At 33.2% G+C, this 19,235-nt stretch overlaps 3 protein-coding genes across 5 annotated transcripts; 1 reads left to right on the forward strand and 2 right to left on the reverse strand.

Annotated features, from left to right (window-relative positions):
- Window positions 1–376: 376 nt before the first annotated feature.
- On the reverse strand, window positions 377–6,677 carry LOC105162433 (Cytidine/deoxycytidylate deaminase family protein). Of its 2 annotated transcripts, none has more exons than XM_011080441.3 (6): window positions 6,429–6,677; window positions 4,386–4,445; window positions 3,602–3,661; window positions 2,372–2,562; window positions 1,305–1,409; window positions 377–713 (listed from the first exon to the last, which is right to left on the reverse strand). In XM_011080441.3, the coding sequence occupies exons 1-6, from the start codon at window positions 6,442–6,444 to the stop codon at window positions 525–527; spliced, it is 621 nt and encodes a 206-aa protein (XP_011078743.1). In that variant the 5' UTR covers window positions 6,445–6,677; the 3' UTR covers window positions 377–524. The 2 variants fall into 2 exon arrangements, with proteins under 2 accessions (XP_011078743.1, XP_011078742.1); XM_011080440.2 differs by lacking the exon at window positions 6,429–6,677 and adding an exon at window positions 6,293–6,329.
- A 1,878-nt stretch (window positions 6,678–8,555) lies between these two features.
- LOC105162432 (adenine phosphoribosyltransferase-like protein, putative (DUF2358)) lies at window positions 8,556–16,031 on the forward strand. Of its 2 annotated transcripts, none has more exons than XM_011080438.3 (8): window positions 8,556–8,736; window positions 8,851–8,987; window positions 9,508–9,614; window positions 9,757–9,852; window positions 12,268–12,350; window positions 14,855–14,901; window positions 15,549–15,627; window positions 15,731–16,031. In XM_011080438.3, exons 1-8 carry the CDS (start codon window positions 8,674–8,676, stop codon window positions 15,818–15,820), a joined length of 702 nt encoding a protein of 233 aa, XP_011078740.1. In that variant the 5' UTR covers window positions 8,556–8,673; the 3' UTR covers window positions 15,821–16,031. The 2 variants fall into 2 exon arrangements, with proteins under 2 accessions (XP_011078740.1, XP_011078741.1); XM_011080439.3 differs by having other exon boundaries at window positions 8,558–8,736; window positions 9,787–9,852.
- Window positions 16,032–17,399: 1,368 nt separating this feature from the next.
- Window positions 17,400–18,305, reverse strand: LOC105162600 (uncharacterized). Its single transcript, XM_088877776.1, has one exon. The coding sequence runs from the start codon at window positions 18,049–18,051 to the stop codon at window positions 17,662–17,664; it is 390 nt and encodes a 129-aa protein (XP_088733902.1). The 5' UTR covers window positions 18,052–18,305; the 3' UTR covers window positions 17,400–17,661.
- Between the last annotated feature and the right edge of the window lie 930 nt (window positions 18,306–19,235).

A 19,235-nucleotide genomic window follows, 5' to 3' on the forward strand; every position in this document is an offset into this window, starting at 1 on the left:
CGTAAGTTGCTGGACCTAAATAAAAATGAACATAATTTAAAATTAGGCTTACTTAGCGGACTAAAATAATACTTTTCTCTATATCCAATAAATTGAATTTTAAGCTAATCAGCCCAAATAATTTGATTATATTTACAATTAAGTTTTACCTAATCTAATTTTATCCGATATACATTACATTCAATTAAATATAGGAATTTCAAATCTCTAACAATAAGTTCATTAAATTTGTTGAGATGATTCCACTTTACAATGAATTCATTAGATGGATTTCAGTGTTGTTAATTGATACATAGATTTTGATTCTTTAGGAAAATGTGTAATTGGATTAGGCATGTGAAAAAGCATCCTGAATGTAGCAAGAAGCAGAGCAGGCTGAGAGAATTTAACAAATTCCAATATCTGAAAATCCAAATGTCTCAACATATACCAAAAGAGCAATTGAATTAGCATTGTAGTTAAATGAGAAGAGCTATTGAACATGTGGGTAGGGAAGTGTTGAAACAACATGTGAATAATATCCCTTAATACAGTTGAAATTTGGCCTTTGTTTTCTCGAATACCTGCTCTGCAATAATGGCCTGTTTACCATCAGCTCTTTTGATTTCCAAATTAGCCTTCTGGTAAAACCCAGTTCCTCTTAATGCATCCGCGATGAAGTCATCGAACCCAATGGCAATAGCAGCTTCCGCTTTCGCTCCATACACCAATCTCTGAACAAGAGGAAAGGGGGTTCAGAGTGCTTAGGCAGACAAGGCCAAAATCGATGAAAATAAACCTTTTGTTATAAAAACATTGTAAATCAGCCTAAAACTTTTACTATAAGAAAAACCAAAATCAACCCAAAACCTACCGCACCTGCTCTTCCTATATTATTTATTTATAGAACCTATCCCACATGCTCTTCCTATATTTTATATATATAGACTTACTGAACACACACTATAAAGCTCGATTTAATATCTGGAGAAATTTTTGTCAACTTAAAATACAACATCCGACATAATTTAATCCATGTTAAATCACCATCAAGAAATGATTTGATATTTTCATTAGCTTTTTATAACCTTTAAAGATAATACCAAAAACACTATCATCCATTTTTAACAATTTTAAGATCTCTGCAAAAATAACACGTAGCACTTGCACATTCCTCAATACTAATTTCATTTTCCCATAACTGAAACTCATTTTTCCAAACCTTTCAAAACCTACAGATTACCAACTCCAAATGAAGTGAAAATGTTTAATCTACAGTACACAAAGGGAGTTGAGTCCGAGAGAGGATAAATTGAGCATTAAACCTTAATTCTGGAAAGATGGATAGCACCAAAGCACATAGGACATGGCTCGCAGGAGGCATAAATCTCACAGTCTGAGAGCTCAATCTTGTTGAGCTTCTTGCAAGCCTGAAAGTACATGGTAAGTAATGTGAAACCCGGATAGACAGTATATTAATGTTAAACCAAAAGAGCCAAAGTAGAAACTTTCACAAAAAAGATTCTCCTTTCATAACTTATGTCGCTCCACAAATTCTGGTTATGTGTCTTCTTTCATTCTATCTTTTTCTGGTGCTGTAGCACTTCACTCTATCCCGAAAACTTCACAAAATTAAGTCATTCATAGAAATCATAATAGTACTCCTTCCATCCCAACGAATATCAATAATTTACATGGGATGTGGTTTCTACAAGATTACTGTTCTCTCCTCTTGCTACTTGTTACAATTCATCATTCAATTTTCCTATCTATTTCAATGCTAATTCTCGCTCCTGTCAGACTTACATCACAGTAAACCACGTGTATTAATAATATGATCTATTAAGACAGCCTAAATGGTTTTGTACCTTAAATACCACCAAAGAATAATTTTCCTGACTCATTCTGATTTATGATTTTACCCAAGTGTTCACAATTATTACACAACTCTGATTTTCCTTGATCAACTCGGCAGGCACAATAATTATTAAGGCAAAAACTGTAAACAAAAATTCAAATATTGAGTGAAAAATGTTGCTTAGAATTTTTAATATAGATGTGTCAGCATTTAGGACACTACACTTTGAGAAAGTGGAAAGTTCAAATAAGATTCTGCCGTCTCTGCAATATGAAGTTTTCATTCTGGTGTACTACGAGAATAGGTGAAGCATATGCAACTGCCTTTCAAACATGGAAGATAATATATTAGTTTGCCAACCAAGAGTGTTTAACAAACTCACAGAAACAGAGACATGGAAAAGAAAACCCAACCACCTCGAGTATGTCGACATCTAAGGAATTTTAAAATAATATCGGCACTAAAGTTACTGATAGCAAGCATGATCAGGACAAAATATAAAGTATTCCAACCTCATTATGCTGCAATACTGACCTCTCTTATTGCCGTAACCTCTGCATGGGCAGTAGGGTCTGTTTGCTTGAGAACCAGATTATGACAACTTACAACCACTTCATCGTTGCGCACAACGACAGCACCAAAAGGACCTCCATCTCCACATTCCACACCTCTATAAGCTTCTTCAACTGCTCTTGTCAAGAATTTGTGATCTCTATCCTGAACAGCTGGGGCCATTACAAACTAGTATTATTAATAACATTAATGATTTACAGGTTCTTGCTTTCCCCAACAATTCAGACAAGCAGGCCAAACAAATAACTGCTCAACATATGCAGTTATCAGGAAATGAAAATTTCCTGCATGATGTTTCATTCTTTACCAAAGAACTTAGTCTTGTGCCCATGGATGCGGGCCAATAATTATTCGGAAAACAATCACCCAAACCCACTAGGTCATTAGAAAGAGGCATGGACCGAACACATCATTAGCTTTGACATGATCCTCCCAGGGGTGGCATTCCAGACAAGGAAAGCAAGAGGATGAATTTCTTGCTGGCTCCACCATCTTTTCATTTTGGACTGAGAAAATGGTTCTTCCAGTATCTTGTTAATAAACTTTTTCATTTATTGCAATCCCTGTAATTCGTAGAAGACCCGACTAAGCCTATCTAGATCTAATAGAGATGAAGCCACATGAAGTGTAAAAAAGTATATCTGTTAGACATGAATACATCCAACAGCAGCCACATTCAGTAACAAAGCCATTCTACTTTATAAGAAACAGCAACACAATTAGTAGCAAAAAGTCAATGTTTGAAACACAAAAATGCAACTAAATTAGTCAACTCAAATCAACAAAATGTTATAAGAACTTTATCCCAGATTAGTTATACACAATGCATTTCTCCATTCTACTTGCTTGAGCGCCAAACTCTTGTGTAACAGGAAGTTGCTCAGTCTATGACAACTGCTCAGTCAGCAACCCTTTATATTATCTTTCTTTCATTCTTTCTGCCTATGCATCAATCAAATGTCGATCTTTACAAAGTGCTTCATTAGTTAACCCTACAGTTAGATTATCTTTGACCTCAGTAACCACGATGTATATATACCAAAAAACTATGTATAACTTGACCATTTATAAGGCTTCCAAAGAGAAATCTATTCTAATAAAGAGAACAAAGCTGATGGTACTAACAATTTAGTGTAGTCCAGTTAGACAAAAGGAAAAGGAAACATTGGTTAAAAGTGAGGTAAGGAGTACCTTCTTGATGACCAGCAAATGCAGAAGCGACTGAGATCGTTCCATCTTTAGCTTCAACAACTAATAAAAAGAGGTGAGAGAGTTAGCACGTGACCGAAGGAAGCAAACCTAAAGCTTAAAGTACTACTTTTAGCGGGCATGTAGCAGCCAAGAAAAAGAAAACCATGCAAGTGTAAGATCTAAATTGTCTAACAATAGCTTGTCGTGCAGGAAACATTCTCATGATCTACTATACAAAAGGTGAATCTCTTTTATTTTATTGGTATTGTTAATGAAGTTACAGTGGTAATCTGATACATACAGACACACAAGTATCAAACAGAAAATACAGACGTCAAAATTTAGAGGACAGGAAATTAACAAGCAAATCAACTCAATCAATTTCATACTAGAACTTTATCTCAGGCTACTAATATAAAATGCATTCACTCAGTCAATTGAGCACCAACTTGTTGTGTAATCAAGTTGCTAAGTCTTTTTTCAGCTGTTCAATTGGCATGCCATTTTTTAAATTCTTTTACCATCAGTAAATATTATATGAGTTCTGCTTATGGGTACTCTATTATGTATATCTTCCACATTATCACTGCCCTTACAATCTAAATCATCTTCAGACCAGAATCATATATACAGCAAAATACATATAACTTATAATGTATAAAGAATTATTATAGCATCACATTGTTCTTGTATGAAAAAATAAAGTTCCTAGTAAAGAATTGAGTCAACCCAACAAGGGAAGATAAGAGGAAAGACACTGATGAAAAGTGAGGATCTTTATTACCTTCTTGATGACCAGAATATCCAGAAGCAACAGGGATAGTTCCATCTTTAGCTTCAATAACTGATAACAGATGAAGGACAGTCAGGAAATAGCGTCAAATAGCAGAAATCATAGTAGTGAGTGGCACATGGCGCACAATGGTGCCAAGGGCTCCTGGTGCGCGGCGCACGCGCGGCGCCTGCCTTTTCGAAGGATGGCAAATATAAGAAATAATATATATATTTATATAATTAGTATTATTTTGACTAAATTAATGCATTAATAGTGGCAATCAGTCTACAATAACTATAGACATAAACATACAATAAAGTACTGCAATTAATCATCCCAAAAAGAAAACACTAACAGAACAACTAAACCATTCAAAGATTAATAAAATCACATCAATTTCAAAGATCCAATCGGCATAATTAGACAAAAGATTTACACTTCATAAATTTAAAAAAAAAGTCATACCGGTGAACAACAACAGCACATACTATGGAAGAAAGAAAAAGCGAAGAATTGAGAAGATGCGTTGAAAGAGGAAGAAGAGAGAACTGAATAAATAAGACTCAAGAATGAAAGTTACCCATACATGAAAACTTTCTAATTTGCTAAAATTCCTTATATAACCCCTAAATTCCGTTTATATTTAGGGTTAATTAACCTAATATTTTGTTTTAACTCACGGGCCTGGGCAGCCCAGCCAAAACTCAGGCTGCCCAGGCCATCTTCTCCATGGCACGCCTGGCGCGCGCCTGGGCAGCGCCGAAAAGGCGCCAGGGCGAAGGCGCACGGCGCCATTGACTAACTGAGAGTAGTGTAAAGCTCATACCGCCACTTTTATATATGGCAGAATCCAATGTATATCCAACCACAGGCAAGAATATGGCGGCCATAGAAGATGAAAACATGCAAGGGATAACTTCCAAATCCTTTAAGCAATTGTTAATCATGCAGTCCGGAACATGTAATTTGGACGACTAAAACACGTTGGAAAAAAATGCATATGATATTCTCAACAGAACGTAAGCCTGTTGTAGATCATTGGCATGGATAGCTTCAGTTGGCACTCTAGCAGTAGCAAACAGAATGTATAAAATGTAGTACATACAAGGTAAGCCAAGTAACTAGACGAGTTCAATCATATCGAGAAAACCTCATTAGGAGAAAGCACTAAACAGGCAAGTAAAGGTAATTCTCATAATACTACTTTTATATGGCAATATCTAGCTAGCTTCTCCCTCATAGCACGTGGCAGTTACAGACAGTACAACCACGCAAGGAGTCATTTTCAAACTGTCCGAACAATAGTTGCTCATGCGGTTTGAAGCATGTACCTTTTGCAACTAGAAAATGATGAAGCAAATGCATATGATATGCTAAACAAAAAGGTAGGTGGCATGTAGCACAAGGCATGAATACTGTAGGTAAGGTTGGCACTCAGATGGCTTCGGGAGCCAACTTAATAATCTAACTCTCCTAATACCCATCAGGACCAACCTATGATCCTGGACATGCAATCGAGTCCATGACACAATTCATTGTGCACAACTTCTTTTACAGGTAGCTACTACTGAAAATAACATATTCAGGACAGATAAATCTAAATGCAGGAGCAGAAGCTTTTTTACAGTGAATCGTTAGAGCTTTCAACTGTGTAACAGGATAGAGCAGTCAAATTTTTCAGAAGACTTGAAGATGAATGCAACATTCCGTAAATTCCACAAACTTATCACTATCCCCACATCAGAAACTTAGTCAGGACTCAAAAAATCCACAGAATTCTGCAGCAAACTGAATCTCTTCAATCAAAAACACCCAATCAAGCCGAACAAACACCAGATTCGCACACCAATTAAAATTATACTCCCACGGAAAAAAACGATCCATCTAGCTCATCACCGTCCCCTACAATTACTCACCCTCATCACTCAAACCAGCCATAAAATAAAATAAAATAAAAAAAAAACAGAACAACAACGATTATAACAACCACCGACTGAAGAAAACTCGTAGACGATCAGCAAATAAAAGAGAAATCACAGTCATGCGACCAACCTTTAGCTTCTTCCATGGGTGAGAATAAGTGGATTTTGGGAAAAGAATGGGGTTAGCGTACAAATGGATCTGATTGTGATGGGAGAAGGTAAATCGGAAAGGCGTAATCAAGCGTAGGCTGTAGTCTAGCAGCAACAAAATTGGAATCTTCACGCTTTAATTTGTTAATTCACAAAAGTGTCCTGCCACACACTCCCACTTTTTCTCTATTATTATATAGGGGCTGCGCTGGCGTTCCATACTCGACACCAACCCATCCTGTGGCCCAAAATTGCACATCCTATCAGTTAAAAAGGAAAACTACATTACGACTCTCTTTCCTTTTCTTTCTTTCTCTTTTACATACAATGCAATAATTACCCAAACTTACCCTCCATGTCGGGGGATCCTTGGCCCCAATGGGATGGATGAGGATGGATTTGATTCAGTTTTGGATTTTGTCCAGAATTTAGTCTCATTTAAAATTCGTTTGGAATAAAATTTTACAAAAATATTATTCTATTTAATTTTTTATCAGGTGGGATTGTTTTGCAAAATAAATTATATAGTGGGTCTTTTAATTGAACAAAAACCAAATAAAAAATTAATAATCCCACATAAAGTGAAATTTGCCGCTACTATATAGTTGGTGACGGGTTAAGCAAACTCACTTCTAGATATAACAAAAATCAAGCATAATGTTTGGATTTGTTTTCTGAGTGTTTTGTTGTATTTTGTGGAGATAGAGAGAGAAAAACAAAGACAAATAAGTGTGTGTTAGAGATAGTATGTATGTTTGGATTTGTTTTTTAAGATAATTTAAAATAAGTATTGTATGTTTAGTGTTGTGTTTTGGGAAACAAAAATTACTATTCGTTGTCAAATCACTGTCAAATTATATCTTTTTTATATATTTTTATGTATATGTATGTGTATATATATATGTATTTATGCTAAAACAGTTTAAAACACCTAGATAAAGTGTTTCTAAATGATGGCAAACATTGGATATGTTTTGACTCGTTCCGAAGATAATTTGAAAATGAAAACAAACATAGTGAAGGTTTGCCGAACAACAATTGCAGAAGCCTCCTCTTAATAACAATTCGAAAAATTAAAATATGAAGTGAAAAAGCTTATCGTTTGTTTTTTCACTTTTAAAGTTGCATCTTTAAATTTTTACATTTTCAAAAAAGTCATCTTATTTTAGCAAAATGCTTTTATTATTTGCAACTTTCTATAAGAGAGTGGAATAATTATAAAGCATCATTTTCAAAAATGAAATCTTGTTTTATTTTGTAGGATAAATGTGCCAAGTGCCAAGTAAATTTATATATATTATATTTCCTCTTTTTTTTTTCCCAATTATTCACTCTATTTTTCATTTTAATTTTTTTATTTCGATAACTCTTTAATGAATATTTAATATTGAATTAATCATAAAAATTATATGTGCGAAATATTATATATACATATAATACATGGATTTGTTATCATTATATAAAATATTTATATGTACTATCAATAATTTATATATTTATAGTTGAAAGTATGAAATAAATATTTCGTTCAGAAATTAAAGAAATATACTAAATAACTTTGAAACTAGACATACTTTAATTTTTATAAAGTCGAAAATGGAAATCTTTTCATATTTAGAGAAAGGGTAACTTAATTATGAATATCACTTCGTTTTTCGAAAATTACCAATATCCCATAATTTTAACGGACGTCTAACAATTAACTAATTTCATTAGTTCTCGTTAGGTTTTCATTCATTTTTTGTTATGAACTAACCAAAATGTTCTTGCGGATTAAAATATATAATTTTATTTTTATTTTATTTTTTCTTGAATTTTTTTATTGACTAAGTGCATAATATTTTTTATAATTTTTCAAAATTTTTTTATTTATTCCATTTGGTTGTTTTTACAAATTTTTATTTTTTTTAAAAAAGAAAAAATACGTAAAAGTTTAATTGATAAGTTTATATTTCTATTAAAAAATTATTTAATTTTATTAAATATTAAAAAAATATTTATAATTTTTTAAATAATAATAAAGTATTTATAATTATGTCGAAATTTAGTGGAGGTATCTTGTAATTTACAATTATTAAAATTCTAAACGATGTTAGTAGGAGAGAGGGAAGTAATGACGAGTGGCTCACAGCGAACTCAGACAGACATCTTTAATATAACACACCGGCACTGGCACTGGGGCGGCAGACGCATACGCATACGACGAGACACTAACCGTCGTCAAAATGGCGGGACTCCGGAGCTGCATATGCCCACGCCCATTACACATCTTGCCACTCAGAAAAAGGGTCTCCTACTCTCGCTCTCTGTCTCTCTCTCACACACACATAGACATGTTTGTGGATTTATCCAATTGTATTCATTCCACAGTGAACTTTTGTCAATTCACTTGTATGTTTTAGAGAGTTGTGGGGTTCCGTTGCTGCTCAAGTGCTTCCAAAGGCAATTCTGAAGGATCCCAAACGCCACAGCTGTTGAGGATTGCTGTCGGGGCCCTGACGGAATTCCTTAGGCTCTTTACTCCCGCTGGCCGAGACAGGCATGTTTGTGTGTGTTTTCTGCCTTCTTTTCTTGGTTCCATGGTTCTGCTGTTGTTGCTGTTATTTTCTGCTTTAACATGATGACTATCCTTTTTCTGTTTTGATCAATGCGGTTGAGTTCTTTTACTGACCAAGGATTTTGCTTCGAAAGTCTTGTGGATATGTTAAACTAGTAATAAGAGCACGTTCGATAATAATGTTCCAAAGAAATATTACTTTTGCAAATTAAATGCATATTATCACAAAAAATAATTTACAACACATAGCCTAGTAAAATTGTACTTTGAAGTATTTTAACTTTAAAGTAGGCTAGGGTAATTAAAAGATAGTATTTTATTGCTGGTTAAGTATTATACAACTGGTGTTAATAGTTCAATTTTTGCTTATGAAGTTCTTGAAGCACTCTGATCCTATTGGTAGAGAGTGATTGAAACTTTATCATAGGCATCTTATCTTAGTGTATTGTCACGCTTATGATCATTATTCTTGACAAGCCATGGTATGGAAACCATGTTTCAGGACAGCTTTAGTTGATGATGAGTGGAAAGACAAAATTTCGCTTTCCAATGTGGATGATGTTCTTTCCATTATCAGATCTGACTACGAGCAAGCATACTTTGTCACAGGTATCGCTTTGTATTTCCTTATTTTATATTTGCAATCTGAATATTGTGAAAGTGAAAATATAATTGAGAGATTAATTGAAAGTTCAAGACAGACAAAATGCTAGTAAATTGTTTTGCTTTATTACCATGAGGTTGAATGAAGGAACTATACTTAAGGTGTTTGAGGTCGTAGGACTCTTCACTTCTGCCATTTATGCTGATGAATGCACATTTGAAGATCCAACTATCAAATTTCAAGGTAAGAAAAAAGTACTTTATTTCAATTGGAATTTCCTTTATTGAAACTTGCATTTGCAGTTGGTTGTTTTGTCAAAGCATTCATTGCAGCTTTAACTTTTGTCCATCTGCGCTTGAAAGCAGGAGAAAATGTTCAGTTTATATCAACCTATCAAAATGTCTTCATTTTACATTGTCTATTTCACATTGAACTTGTGCTAAAGATGCAAGAACGTCCCCATTTCTTGACCCTCCCTTAATTATTATGTGTTCATTGACCTTTGACATATATGGGCGTTTGTATCACGTAGCGGAGAGTAGTAAAGCTTCGCAAGGTTTTCTAGTACCAATTAATTGGAAATTCACTTTTAGGTAAATCTTTCAATAGTAGTAATAATGCGGTAGAAAGCCCTAAACATACGAAATCTAAACGTTGGTCTTATAATTATCTAGAGGAGTAATGCTGAATCTAAGGAAGTCTTGAAACTGATAAACTTTCATTTGAAGCGTGAAATTGAATAGACCCAAATGCATGTGTTAACAATAGGTGAAGATAATTATAAATGGCTTACAAATGAGAGACTCCTTGCATGACTAAATTTAAACAAAAAAATCAATGATGTGGCATGATGACAAATCACGACCAATTCGCGAGCAAGAGGGAGAAGAGTAAGTTGTAAGATTGTCGTAAGTCAATTCAACATATTCCTGCTTTACAATGTTCTAGCAGAAGCAACCCTTAGTATATTAGCTGTTCAGGTGGACCAAGTCATATCAACAACTAACCAAACAGGTAGTGTTCATACAAGATGTTGGATTGCACTCGACTGCATACATTTTATGAGATATTTTTTTGACCTTGAGGATTTCATGGAAGATATTTTAAACAATTTAGCTCTCAGGATTACCAAAACACTATTTTCAGGAATAGCACTGCTGGATTTTTGTTGAAAGAAGTAGTGCTTTATTTTTGCTGAAAGAAGAGAATGGTGTGGTTGTTATTTAGTTACGCTTGGTAAAAAAATGCTTCTTTTGTTTCGAAGAGTTACCATGAGAAAATATAGGACTAAATTGCATGAAGTTAATCCATCAATGATTGTACCAGAAAAAGTTAAACTTTTAAGTTCTTTCTTAATAGGAAATACATATTAACTTGAAGCTACACTAACACATTTAACACATTGGGAGGGGGATTTTAGTAAATAACCAAATCTGTTCGACATAGATGTAAAAGCAAATTATGCTCAACATAAGAGATAAAGTGTGTTAAAAATACTGCAAATTATGCTCAACATAAGAGATAAAGTGTGTTAAAAATACTGCAGAGTTTCATAAAACATGATCGATATATTATTGGTTTACCATTTATGCTCTTTTTTGTTAATTTGCTATTTGTTAAATGTTGGTGTATTTATAAAATTTCTGAAGATTGTTTCTTATAGTTGCTTTCTCTTGGTATTAAGTTTGTCTTAGTATTTTGAGATAATTCATTCATTTATTTATGGTTAAAGATCAGCGCTAGCTTTTCTTTTGAAGACTAATAGTGGTTTGGCTAATGGAAATAAGCTTTGCAGTTACCATCTTTTTCATTCAATAGGAAGGTAATAAGATTACCAAAGATAAAAATTGTAAGAGAATAAAGCAGAAGAAAAAATGTAAGATTTAAATGAAAACTTTCCAAGAGTAGGCAAAGCCGCCCATTACTAGTTAAGTTAGTTGTTCAAGGAAAAAGAAAAAAGTAAATCAAATTCTGGATTTTACTTTGTTACTTCAACTCGATGAATGCCCATTGAGCTTAGCGGTGAGAAAAGACATGGAGTTGATTTTGAAGAATTATGGGTTAAGACTATCTTTATTTAGTTTAACTTGAGCTTTGCTCCATATTAGTTTTTGATTTGAAGAATAGCTTATATCATGATAAGGATAATTCTTTACATGTGCTATCCATATTAACTTGCTCCACTCTATTTGTGGGGTCTAAGTTGACCTAGTATGGAGTTTTAGATGATAAACAGAAAATGAAACTTAGTATTTCTATTTAACATTATTATCCTTAAAAGTGTTAGTTGAGAGTTGATGTGTTATCATGAATTCAAGTGAGAGGGTATTAGTGGAAAAAGAATTTCACTTTTAGGAAGTAGAATCTTATGTGGGTCATTGAAAAAGATGGAAAAACATGTTCAATAATTTTGGCACAGAGGGTGTGTGATATGGCAATACAAACCAGTGCACTGAAGAATATTTTCTGTTTTCCCTTATTGAATATCGAGTACTTTCTTCGTTTATTAAGCTTTCTAAATTTACTTCTATCTTTTGCAAATCTGTAGCAGTTTCTGATTAAGAGTTTTTCTTTACCTTACCCTCCCTCCCTTGTATGCTACATCATTGTATATGATGGAGAATAGAAATGCAGTAATTTCATATTTTTCTTTACCAGGTAAGGATTTATATGCACGGAACTTGAGTCTACTTCTACCTTTCCTTCTCAACCCATCAATCCGGCTAAAAAAATTAGAGAAGGTTTTCTTTTTATATTTGATAATGTTGAATCTTGCAAAAACTTGTTCACATGAGATATCTTAATTACGTGAAAGTGAAAAGCATCAATTTTTGAACTTTTTACTATTATATTTAAACCCATTTCTCTTGAACATACATGAAAGATGCAAACAATATATCAAAGGAATCATCCTTTGCATCATTTTCAAAGTTTTGGCTCCAATAGTTTCGTCATAGGAAATGTATTGGAAAACCTTACAAGAAATTCCAGTGAGTCTTGCAAAAATGTGAAATATGCTTAGCTGGTTGATAGAGAATTAGATGTGACATATTTCCATATAAAATGTTTAAGGTTAACTTGTTTTCAATCTCAAGAATGATAATTTCAAGCCCATAAGATTTGATATGATGTGGTTAATAATATAAAGCTTGATAATGATTGTGGTTTATGCGAGAAATGTTCTGGAATTGTTCGTTGTAACTTTGCTACTTTATCCTACATATGACTTTGGAAAATGGAAAGATGCTGCTTTTATCCTAGATATGACTTGAGAAATGCGAAATTCAAAAATAAGTTGTGAGATTTAAATTGTGATTTGAACATACATGGTAAAAGCAATTTGGTGCCCAAAATATTACTGTAGGAAAATCAGAAATTGTTCAAAAAGTGTTCTCGATGAAATAACAGATGATCGGGACAAATAGATGTAGCAAATTGGATATTATGTCAATTCCATCCAATATATGGAATTAACATACGCATATATGAAGAACATTGTATATAGAAACTTAATCCTTTATCTTTATTCTAGATTACACCCTTATAGACTATGTAGACTAAGAGATAGTATGCTAGAAAGAAATAGACTCCTTTCTTGTGTCGAAAGAGTAATGATTTTTGATCCTGTTCGTCAAAAATTCCTAGTCTTGGTTTCGGTTTTCCAGATGTATCAGAACTTCTTTTCGATTTATTACGTACAATAAAGTAGTGGACAAACAAAAAATAGAACTTTTAAAAAATTGACATTTTCCTGAGATACTAACATACTTTCTTACTATCTATTATTTCTGTGAACCACCACAGTGTGCTTGAAGTATTCAAATATCAAATGTAGGAGGAGGTGTATATCACTGAACTTTGATAGAAACTCTAATGACCTGATTTTAGGATGAAGGTGCGCCTTGTGATTAATGTACCCGAATGAGTAAGTTACTTAACCTTGTTAACAATATAATATTAACTATCATATTTTTGTTTCATAAATTATTAATATTTGTTTTAAATTTTCAAAAGTAGAATATCCAATTTGTTCTTCAATTTTAGAGCATATATTTTACATATAGATAGTAAAACACAGACATATTATATATGTATATTTATTTGCTTGACATTCACACCTAACAGTTTTACACCCATAATGTATACAAGAATGAACGACTTTTCCATTGTGCAAATGCAAAAAGAACAAGGCTCTTGCATCTTTGGTCTTGTTCTCTTTATGCTCTTTGTCCTGTGTTGCTAGCAACACAGCTTCTTTTTTGGGCTACATGTTTCATATCCCTGAATGATATCTCAGGGTTCACTGGATACAGTTAACATCCACATCAAGAACTCAACAACTCATAATCTTGACCAACAGAAATAGGACCTCGTAGTTGGGAATATCTGAAGGCAACCTCACTATTACTGATTGAAGCCATTTTTGTGTATGGAGGAATTATTAGGCCAAGGGTTGATCTAATACCACAAATATATATCTAAGTAAAGACAGATTTAGTAAATGGGATGCTAAAATAAACTTTTGAATGCTATGTTACAGATTCTTTTACAAAGCTCATGCATTATAACTTCAGAACAATATGATTAGAGAATTCTTCCTTTTACCTTGACTTTGTTATACACAAATCTTACAAATTGGTAATATACAATTGAAGTGAACTTTAGTGCCTTACTTAACTACTGATTGGTTAGTAGGATATGTTGGTACCATGTTTTCAATCTACAAGCTCTTGAGTAGGAATGCACAGTCACACTTCACTTTGAAGAATGATATTGTTGTTATTATATTCTTCACAACAACTGCATTCCTGTTTGAAGAAATGATATTGTTGCCATTATATCATAAAAGGAGATTTTTTGTTAATTACAAATTATAACTTTAACAAAGACATGCAGATGAAAATACATATAAAATATGCTTGATTGAGTATAAAGTTAACTTGTCATGACATCTCTAAAATGGCATACATTATGATTCACACTCAGCTAAATGGTCTTTCATACTTAAAGAAAGACAACTGTACAAGACTAAAAGGTCAGGTTACTTGCTAAGAATAAAATGATATACAGTTTATATGTTACATGACATTAGTTTCTTGATAATTATAAAGAACATGAAATTCACTGTGGAGATGTCTTCTTTTTCTCTCTGTACCTCTATTAATAGTCCTGCTTTAATCTGGAAAAAGTTTACGACTTTCTGTACTAATGTTGTCCATGTGCTGTTTGCTTCCTCTGTATGCAGGGTCTTGATTCTGGAAAAGAATTCATAGTTGCTTCATGGAAACTAAGGTGCTCAACTTGATATTGATATTATAATAAAAACATCATGTGGAATGATCCTTCATGGCATACTTTTCTCCATTGCGATAAAAGGTTTCCCTCTTGGAGAAGAATATATTGGACTTTTTCTTGGTTCATTTGTAGCTTGGCTATCCTTTTTGCTGGTCTGATCCCTGGCTGAAACTTGTATTGAGGAACAACTATGTTTTTTTCACTGATATTTCTTAAGATGGAAAAGCAGTTTGTACCATACACTCAAGTATATGTGTACGAGTCAATGCACGGTTCTAGGTATGCGAACAATCTGAGGTGAGGAAAATTGAGAGTTCTCTTCCAGACGTCCCACTTTTCTAAGTGCAGATGTTTGAGGCTCAAGTATAACAATACTTTAAGTGAAAGCTTAATAATTTTGAAAATGATGAAACACACGAGGACACACTTTTTTGCTAGCCGGTTTACATATAACAAATTGAAGTGCTTAGATATTACACTGTAAGATAGGAACTTAAAAATTCAAAAGAGGAACTCACCAAGTTAATGCTGTGTTGTTTTGGGAAAGAATAAAATATATGACAAAATTACTAGAAGCTGCTACTTGAATGGATACTGTGTTATTATTTTAAGCTTTCTTATGTTGTGCTCAATGTCTTCTGCAGAACATACCTTAGACTTCCATGGAAACCACTCATTTCCGTTGATGGAAGAACTATATATGATTTAGATGAAGAATTTAGAGTAAGTAGAAGTGGTTTGATTGGTCTGGGACCAAGTTATCTAGGACTGATTTGACTTGTACATGTTGCCTTCATCAACTTTTCTTGATTATTTCTCTTAACAGATTGTTCGGCATGTTGAGAGATGGAACATTTCTGCACTTGAAGCAATTATTCAGATATTTACTCCTAGTTCTGAAAGGCCAGACCAGTGAAGAGTTCACAGTACCCGATGGGAGGGTGATTATTCTTCATCTGAGAGATCCAATCAAATGTGCAGTGTTGGAGGTTTGGTGTGATCATTCTATACTGGGAGATACGGCAAGATCCAGCTATATATATATAAATATATGGTGAATCTAAGCTATATGATAACAACTGAAGTTTCACATGCATTACCATTATATGGAAAATGAAATTTGTGCATATTCCGTATATAAAGTGGCTTTTACGAGTATTTGTTCCTATTGGTGAAAAAAATATTTATATCGTTTGTTGCTTGCTCTCCTTAATAACAGATTGGAACAAAGTTCTTTTTGGAAAATAGCAGTTCTAAATTCTCTCAACTATTCAGATATATTTTTAGATATATCATATTAGCAAAAGCAGAAGATGAAAGGTACATAATATTATGCAAGCAATGCTAGACTAGATTTTATTTATTTATTTTTTTTAAATTTAATGCAATAGGTTTGTATACAGTAAAACTTTTTGAAAAAATAAATTTTAAGGAGTTGTAAAAAGATTACAATTTGATAAAATTGGAAATGCTTCTGAAAAATTCAGATTATGGGATTCCTTGAATAATCGACTTATATTCTCAACACGGAAAAATATTTGTAATCTAATATTTTTTATGTTTTTGCCAATTGTTTCTTATTTTGGTGTGGTGGTAGAATATCAAATGATACATGTAAGATCTAAATTTTTTAAAAAGGTGGAGATATACTATTACTAATGGAAAATAGAGTATCAATTTGACTCGTATGAATAAAATATTATGAAGCAAATGAAGAATAAATTTGCAATACCAAAGGCCAAATAAAGTCTAAAGTTTGGGTAAAGTAGTTGGTACTAATTGTGTTAATAAAAGGGGTTTCTTTTGACCCAAGTTATATTAGTAGGCCTAGTTTTGATTCATTTTCTTATTAGAGGCTGTAACATACCTACATCTCCAATACTAATCTTAATTCACCCGCTTTGTCAAACTAAACTTTGAACAAATCGCTAATACTTCAAATTTCTTTCCTAAATATAATTAAAAAGGCCATGATCGTCACTACGCCTATACACATGCATACATTTATTTATTTATTTTCAGATTATTATATATTTATAGGGACAATTGTATTGTACTTTCATAAAAATTGGTGTATACATATAGATTTTATGTGATTTGAAAAATTACATTTAGATACTAATGATGTTTGTTTTAGTCTAACAGATAGATTCTCCTGTTAGTCAAAATTTATCGAGTTGCTAATATTAGTAAAAGAGTTGAATGAAAATTCATATTTATCCCACTCATATGAAGAAATACTGGATCACACATATTAACATGTGAAGATATAAAAGGATAGTTTGGTGATTGATGAAGAGGTCTCTTTATTAGACAAAAATAAATATTATGAGTATTAGATGTAATTTTTCAAACCTTAGAAGTCTATGTATTGTAGTTACACCGCACATCAAGTGAGGACAATGTAATTATTCCATATTATATTATTTCATTAACAAAAACACATTAAAATTTTTGTATTTTCAATTATTGAATAATTTGACATGACATACTAATAATTAACCAGAATTAATTTCTTAAAGCATGCAACTTAAAACATAAAGCGTAAAACACATTTTGATACTTTTTTCAGAATCAAACGTCCAAAAATCCACCAGAAGAAGCAAAGAACACCGAGAATACATCCCAGGCACATGGTCAATGCAATTCTACAACCAGACAACACCTCTTCATCAGTCCAAACCTAAATCTATGATCATAACAAAGTAATTACCAACACAAGAAGAAAAAGTTTGGTAGAAGCGCAAAAGTAAATACTTATCGGGGATTTGCACGCCGAACGGCCCCCATAAGCATGCTATCTTCCTGAAGAATAATGCATATGGGCGAATTACCAATCCCCCGAGCTTTGGCGAGCATGATCTCCTTCATCAGGGCTCTAAATTGATCTGGATTGATGCTTCCACTTCTATCGACATCGAACTTGTCGAACAGGAGGTCGTAGAGGCCCTTGATCTCGTCCATGGACTGCAACTCGAATTCCATGGATGAGAACTTCCCCGCCCGTTTCTGGAGTTTGTCGCGGCTTAGCACCCCATCGCCATTGGCATCCAGCGATTTGAACTTCTCATTTGCCCATTTCTCAAACATTTGCGAATCGTTGACGAATTCCGTCACTGTTGGTCCATCAAGGAATTCGACACTCATTCTTTTTCCTTTTAATTCTTTGATCTGTGAATGAGGAAGAAGATGGAAGAAGGAAGAAGATTTGGAATGATGGAAAAGGAATATATATATATATGGTGTAGGGATGGATGGAATGTGAGTGATTGGTAAAACTTGATTCGCGTTGTTTGATGCGTCTCTGAGCCATTAATTTATAGCAAAAGTTTGAAGCGTCTTTATAGGTGGCCATGTGGAGCTTCTTTCCCATCCTTGTTGAGGAACCAGCTACTGCCTACTTCCTCCATCATTCCTTTAAGCATAAATCACTGCACACTTTTTTCTCCTATTTCATTTAATTACAATTACTTCCTTATTATTTGGGAAATAATCAATATCTGTTAATATTTGATAAAATTATGTAAGGCATTTAATCAATTTATCACAAAATATTGACTGAAACCTAAGGAATATTAACAGATTTTGTTAGTTGTTGAACGAACACTAAGATTAGAGGGTATTTGATTTTGTAAACAGCGAGGGAGATTTGTGATGAATTTTCCGATGGCTATCCATCAATTGCAATAGATTGCATTGGAAAGAATTTGCGATTGTTTCTAATGGAAAAAACAATCTGTTGCAAGACTTTCACGGAAAATCAAATGTGTGGGAACAAAATGTTTCCACAATTTGTATCTTCCACTATTTTTGCGAGGATATTTGCAATGGATGATGCCAAGTTCACCATTTTCATAATTTGAAATGGGCTTTGCAACGGCCTACCATTGTAAAAAAAGCTATTTTTTGTTGGAAGATTTGCGATGAAAAATATAATAGCTAGGGTTGCAATTCTAAACGACCGTCGCAAATCTTTCACTGATTTTTTGCGATGGTGTGTAAATCTGCGACAGTTCTGTTAATGACTGGCTAACTTTTTGTGTAAATATTTAATTATTTATAAAATTTAATAATATTATTTATATGTAATTTTTTAGATCATATCAATAATTAATATTAATTTAAAAATAAAGAAAACTAAAGAATAATAAACTTAAAAGATGGATTTGTAACAATGGATTCATACCAATAATCCAGAAAGTCCTAATTTAATCATGTGGCCACCTGATCATCCTTAAAAGGCCGAGTCTCGGCATCGCCAACCGACTGTTCATCAACCAGGACGTCTTCCGCCGGGGTCTTGTGGGAAATTGGAATTGTTATCGTCTGGT

Source organism: Sesamum indicum, linkage group LG1, assembly GCF_026168435.1.
Source record: "Sesamum indicum cultivar Baizhima isolate 11 linkage group LG1, ASM2616843v1, whole genome shotgun sequence".
NCBI classification, from domain to species: Eukaryota; Viridiplantae; Streptophyta; class Magnoliopsida; order Lamiales; family Pedaliaceae; genus Sesamum; species Sesamum indicum.

Excerpts from the sequence above, each read along its gene's own strand:
- LOC105162432 (XM_011080438.3), top strand. The coding sequence starts at position 8,674 with ATGGCGGGACTCCGGAGCTGCATATGCCCACGCCCATTACACATCTTG. Across the intron at positions 8,988-9,507 it reads ACTCCCGCTGGCCGAGACAG|GACAGCTTTAGTTGATGATG; the intron begins GCATGTTTGTGT and ends ACCATGTTTCAG. Across the intron at positions 14,902-15,548 it reads GTTGCTTCATGGAAACTAAG|AACATACCTTAGACTTCCAT; the intron begins GTGCTCAACTTG and ends TGTCTTCTGCAG.
- LOC105162600 (XM_088877776.1), bottom strand. The coding sequence starts at position 18,051 with ATGAGTGTCGAATTCCTTGATGGACCAACAGTGACGGAATTCGTCAAC.
- LOC105162433 (XM_011080440.2), bottom strand. The coding sequence starts at position 6,314 with ATGGCTGGTTTGAGTGATGAGG. Across the intron at positions 3,662-4,385 it reads ATATTCTGGTCATCAAGAAG|TTGTTGAAGCTAAAGATGGA; the intron begins GTAATAAAGATC and ends TCTTTTTATTAG. Across the intron at positions 2,563-3,601 it reads ATTTGCTGGTCATCAAGAAG|CTGTTCAGGATAGAGATCAC; the intron begins GTACTCCTTACC and ends TAATGGCCCCAG.